The sequence below is a fragment of the Cebus imitator genome, unplaced genomic scaffold, assembly GCF_001604975.1.
Source record: "Cebus imitator isolate Cc_AM_T3 unplaced genomic scaffold, Cebus_imitator-1.0 Scaffold155, whole genome shotgun sequence".
Taxonomy (NCBI): domain Eukaryota; kingdom Metazoa; phylum Chordata; class Mammalia; order Primates; family Cebidae; genus Cebus; species Cebus imitator.
Genome location: NW_016107470.1, coordinates 372,861 through 379,127, shown reverse-complemented (window position 1 = coordinate 379,127; position 6,267 = coordinate 372,861). Strand labels below are relative to the sequence as shown.

The 6,267-nt window shown below is 43.7% G+C and overlaps 1 protein-coding gene across 1 annotated transcript in view; it reads left to right on the top strand.

Annotated features, from left to right (window-relative positions):
* Positions 1-6,267, top strand: part of DOCK8 (dedicator of cytokinesis 8) — a 246,736-nt gene that overhangs the window by 169,642 nt on the left and 70,827 nt on the right. The window contains exon 24 of the mRNA XM_017543412.2: positions 5,529-5,678. Within this exon, the coding sequence (XP_017398901.1) occupies positions 5,529-5,678 (150 nt within the window). The remainder of the gene's footprint in view (positions 1-5,528; positions 5,679-6,267) is intronic.

The following is a 6,267-nucleotide window of genomic DNA, read 5'->3' as shown; positions in this document are numbered from 1 at the left end:
GGGTTTCACCATGTTGACCAGGATGGTCTCGATCTCTTGACCTCGTGATCCACCCGCCTCGGCCTCCCAAAGTGCTGGGATTACAGGCTTGAGCCACCGCGCCCGGCCTCACAATTTCTAATAGTTTTTTCTGTCTCAACTATTAGATTTTTAGGATTTGGGTCTCTCTTGTATTATCTCATCTTTAACCTCAGCACACTGCTTGGTACCATGCAAGGTCCAACTAATATCTGTTGGAAAACAGAATGAAATTTGTATATCTGTTTACCTGAAAACTTCTACCATTATTCCAGCAGAAAAGCAAAAGGTATGGCCATAATACCTTAATTTTAAAATAAGGAGAATATTACTGATAACTTTTTTTTTGTTTAATTATTAATAGAAGTAAAAGGATTTTACCATAAAGCCACTAAAAATAAACATTTTGTCAGTGTTGATCAATGGAGATTTATAGTGAGATGTTGAATGAAGAAGGTATAAAGACACAGATATCAACTATATAAAAATGTATATGCAAACAATTTGGAGGATTTGGAGTAGGTTGAGATTTAGTGATAGTGTTAGCTTTATATTCACTGGGTTCTTTCCCCTGTCCCATTAAGTGAATCATATTTTTTTTAAAAGAGAGTCTAGGCCAGGTGCGGTGGTTCATGCCTGCAATCCCAGCACTTGGGGAGGTTGAGGCAGGCAGGTCACTTGAGGTCAGGAGTTCAAGACCAGCCTGGCCAACATGACAAAATCCCATCTCTACTAAAAATACAAAAATTAGCCAGGCATGGTGGTGGTGCCTGTAATCCCAGCTACTTGGGAGGCTGAGGCAGGAGAATCGCTTAAACCCGGGAGGCAGAGGTTGCAGTGAGCCAAGATGGCACCGCTGCACTCCAGCCTGGGTGATAAGACTCCATCTCAAAAAAAAAAAAAAAGAGATGGGAGGGTTTCCATCTAAGCTCTAGTTTTTACATGGAAGTAAAGCCTAAGAAAAAGGGAGAAATGCTGAACAGTAGGACATAGGACACAGAGAACAAAGGGCAAAGAAAACAAAAACAAAACATCCTCTAGGGAGGAAATAGGAAGCAATGTGGAGCAGAGTTCAAAAGAAGTCAGGCTCATGCTGCAGAAATGCATCCAGGATTCAAATCCCATCAAGTTTTGCAAAGTCCCAACCTCTAGCTTAAGAAGCGTCCCAAAGCATGGTCCCAAATCCTTGTCACAGAACCACCTGGAGGTGCTTAGTAAAAATAAAGCAGAAATTATTTTCAAAGCATTAAAATTAGGAGGTTGGAGGCCAGCATTCTGCATTTACCTGTCTTCTTAGGTGACTGCTAAGCCTGTTAATGATCCACTGGTCCATACCCGCTCCGTTCTTTGAGCCCTAAACAGAGCTACAGGTCTTTTGGAATTTGTACCCAGCCAGCACCAGATTTTTTTTTCATTCTAAAAGCCAAGCTGATTAACTTGGTGGCTGCAGCTCACAAGTCTTGGGGCAACAGCATTAGCGATGAGACATGAGCTCTGTGCTCCGGCAAGGAATGGACTGGGCCATAAAACCCATTCCCCCCTTGTTTCTTGAGGCATGAGAAGTATCAAAACCAACACTCCATCTCCTTTACATTTTGCTTTTATTTATACATCCTACCCACCATCAAGTCTCTCCTTAAAGAAGATTCACTTAGCCTCGCTCTGCAAAAATGAGAAAATTAGCTGGATGTGGTAGCACATGCTTGTAGTCTCAGTTACTCAGGAGGCCGAGGCAAGAGCATCACTTGAGCCCAGGAATTCAAGGCTGCAGTGAGCCGTGATCATGCCACTGTACTCCAGCCTGGGCAACAGATTAAGACCCTGTCTCTAAAAAAAAAAAAATAGAAAAAGAAAAAAGAAGAAGATTCACTTGGGTCATAATCCAGCTATGAATAATTCATACAAATAATTCATTCCCAATGCAGCATTCAGTATTGCTAAGTCTGAGTGGTTCCATGTGACATCTTAGCGCTCTCTTTCCAAGGGAAGTTTGCATTCTCTGCAGGTATAATGATGACTCTGTTCTTCATAGAATCCCATTAATAGTTGGCATCCCAATGGGAGAAAGAATAGTCACATCAAAAATGTACTGAGCATCTTACTATATATGTGCCAGGCAATGTTTTAAGTATTTTAAAGCATTATCTAATTTAATCCTCATGCAGTCTTGAGGCAGGAGGAATTTTTATTATCCCCAGTTTACGGATGGGGTTGAAGGAAGGGTGGTGGCCATAAGCAGAGTCTCCAAGTCAGCCAAAGCCTTCAGCAGTACCACTTCACTGCCCTAACTGCTTTTGGCCTTGCACATTTATTTACTAGGGCTTAGTTGGCCCAGGAGAGAAACCATAAGATAAAGCACATGGCCCGTCTTACCTGTAGGAGGTCCCTTATGGTAAATAGAGGAAATTTTTTTGGAAGAAAGGTCCTGCTAATCTAAGCACATTGCAGGATTTCGTCAACATGCAGATCAACCAAGACACCAGCTCTACCGGCAGCCTAAAACCTAAGTCTGTCAGGTTCTGGCAGGACAGAGTTTGCATTCCTCAGAAGGGTTAACTGAAAAGCACTGAACAAAAGGACTCTGCTCAGCATGTATGAGAGGTTCAGGGGCCAGTGAGGATTGGTAAGAGCCCCCAGGGTGCTGCAGCTGGCAGAAGCCTTTGTCTATGATAGCTCTAAAGAATCAAGAGTACAGCAGTATAACTGGGGCCTAGAAAAATCTGGAGGCAGATGAGACAGTCTTAGAAAAGGAGCCTGGAGCCTAAGAAAAGCATTGCCACTGCCAGGACACCACTGTGGCAGGAATGAGGGTAGCAGAAGTGAGTAAATGCCTGGGCCTCTCTGTTCTCCAAACCACTGATCTTGCTGGTGCTGTTATTGGCCAACTCAACCGGAAGCCAAAGGTTAAGGGGGCCTGACTGATGTGGTCCATCAAGACCCCCTTCCCAGAATTCAGAGACAGACAGAAAGGACAAGAAATCCATCAGGGAGCTGGGGGTAGAGGCAAATGGAAATCATCCTCCAGCCAGAACTTTGCAAGGAAATTGATCTGATTCAGACAAGGCACCCAATCCTCCATTCATTGTTTATGCATTTGCTTAACCAATGCCCAGGAAGTTATTTGAAAATCAAAACAAAACAGTCCCCCACCCAACCAAGAAGCTGGAGAAAAATAGCTTCCTTGGCCTTAGCCAACAACCTGGGCAGTTTAACACCCTCCAGTCGTGTCAATGTCCAAGCGCTAATGAACAACCACTCTGGCATTAGAGCTGTTAGACACGATCCTTGGGCGAATTTCACACTTGCTAATGAATGAAATCCCTGTGCTTCTAGAAACTGCTGAGCCAGACCTTGGAGAAACGGAGATAAATGGGTGACCTAGTTTACTCGCTCAGGACATGAAGTTCCACATTAAGGGGTTCTTTAGAGGTACCCCTGCTTTGAATGGGCCACAAAGGCCCATGTAGGGGAAAAGATTTTCATGTCTCACCCCACTCTACAAATAATGGGCCAGGCCTCTACTAGTGTTTCTACTGGATGCCCTTCTCTGGAGATCTGGGGGACACAGTAGCTGGCGAGCTACTGACAGTCTGGAAAGAGGCCACTAGTTGGAAGTATGGTATTGTGAGAATTATTTGTTCAGTTGTAGGATGGCCAAACTCGGCACACAGGAGCCAAATGCAGCAGTGAGTTCTGAACGCCTGGGTGCAGGGGTGGTTAGCCAGCCCAGAATCAGGACTGGCTTTGCCCATAACAAAGAGGCCTTATCTTCTTAAGTCCTCTGTTAGAAGCATAGTGACAGAGAGGCTTTTTTCAGACAAAAATGGGGGTTCCAGTTCCCACCATTCATTGAGGTCTGCTGGTCAGGTTCGTGCAGCCCTGTGGAATATGAACCCATTTGCATGTCCTGGACCAAACAGGTTGCTGCCGTGAGGAGAAACCATGGTTCTCATACTGAGCTTTAGGGTTTGATGGCCTGAGGTCTTCCCTGAGCTGGCCATGGCATTATCTGAAAACATGAAACACATAAAGCCTGTGTCTCTGAATTTTTCTTCTCATTTTGCCTTCTCTTTGTTTTTTCTTTCTGTATGTTTCCATGCTAACAAAAATTGCCAGTACTGCATGCATCCTTAGAAACTGAATTCCACTGTTAGTGCCTTAACGTTCTCTCATGTAGCTCCTGGGAGTGGAAGTCAACTTCCAGTCCCAACACAGAGGGCAAATGTGAGTGCCTCAGCTTCCAGCGCTATTAGTATTATTATTTTGCAGTGACTGTCTGACTAATTAGACTCATTCATGAAAATGACCTTAGAGTGTAGGGACCCAACTACAAGACCTCCTGCTCTTCCCCATGTTCCTATTAGCATAAGCAACTTCCGACAAGGATAAGACTCAACCTTAGGTGGTATCAAGGAAGCCTGTATTGACCTGTGAATCTCCTGGCCCCAAGGTGACGTCCAAAAAATAAGCATGATTTTGATTTAAAATTGTAGTCGGCATTAAGATAGCATTATCCTAGTCATAATGCAGAAAGTCACCAACTGATACACGGCTATCTATATATACATACTGTATGTCTATCCATATAGATATCTATATCTGTATAGAGATACCTTTGTCCGTTGATGACTTGTCTGCATTATATATGTAGCTACAGTATATACCAGTTTGTGTCAAGACACCAATTTGTGTCAATTGGTGACTTGTATTGACACAGAGATATTTATATAGAGATGATAGACAGACAGACAGATAGATCTGTATATAGAGATTTTTGTGTCAATTGGTGACTGTCTGCAGTATATATGTAAATATAAGTTAGACTCACAGAACTCAACATTTCCCCTAAAGGTGATATTTCCCCTAGAGGCAATGTTTTAAATAGTGGTTCTGTTTCCAGCTGCCCAAGAAAACCCTGCTCGATGTATAATATAGCTAAAATTTATAGGGGCAGAAAATAACTGTTGGAAACTATAGAACTATTTCTCGAAAAACGGTGCTCCCTCCAGAAACACTGAAACTCCAGATAGGAAGAATATTTCTCACTGTTCTCCTTACTTACTTTCAGGAACAGAAAAGACTTCGGTTTGCATCAAGAGCCTTGTGATAGCAGTCCCTCCTTACATCACGTGTTCTGTCCCATGTTACAGGACACCTCACTGGTTACGGGAGCCCAGCTCACGTCTGCCTTCCAGGATGTAGGCAGTTGAGACAGGGAGTCCTCTGACACTGTAGCTAAAGAATTAAGCTCCTGGCTTTGTCAGCAGCAAGAAGGGAGCCCCCTGACTTGGGGTCAAAAAGAGGACACCCTTCCCACCTCCCACCACCATGGTAACCACTGGTGTGTATGCAGCATTTTAGTCCGCAGCTTGCTCAGGCACCACCAGTGCAGATAAAGTGTCAGGAACTCCACTGTTAGAGAGCATTGCTGTGAGTCTTTCCCCCTTTTCCACATTGTACAAGCAGGTCACCAGTCTCCATGTTGGCATTTCCCCCATGCCCCTCCATAGGTGAAAAGCATGGCCCAGTATGTACATAACATGGACAAACGGGACAGTGTTCGGAGGACTCGTTTTTCTGACCGTTTCATGGATGACATAACTACTATTGTTAATGTGGTCACCTCGGAGATTGCAGCCCTGTTAGTAAAACCGCAGAAGGTAACTGTATTTTACTCTATTTTCTAAATTGTTTACCTGGAACATATGTTACTTTCATAATCAGAGGAAAATAAGCATCATTTTAAAACAATTATTAAAATATAATTGTAATGACAGTTAAATGCAGCATGTTATACTGGACTGGACCCTGATGTGGGCTGGAAAATTGTTATAAAGAATGCACACATGAGGCCAGGAGTTCGAGACCTGCCTGGCCAACATGGTGACATGGTGAAACCCCGTCTCTACTAAAAATACAAAAATCAGCTGGGTATGGTTGTGCACATCTACAACTCCAGCAACTGGGAGGCAGAAGCAAGAGAATCACTTGAACTCGGGAGACAGAAGTTGCTGCAAGCCGAGATGGTGCCACAGCACTCCAGCTTGGGTGACAGAGTGAGATTCTATCTCAAAAAAAAAAAAAAAAAATTGTGATATGGACTGTGGTTTAAATTATCATATCAGGATATCAGGCTGGGTGCGGTGGCTCACACCTGTAATCCTAGCACTTTGGGAGGCCGAGGAGGTAAGATAACTTAAGGTCAGGCATTTGAAACCAGCCTGGCCTACATGCTGAAACCTCATCTCT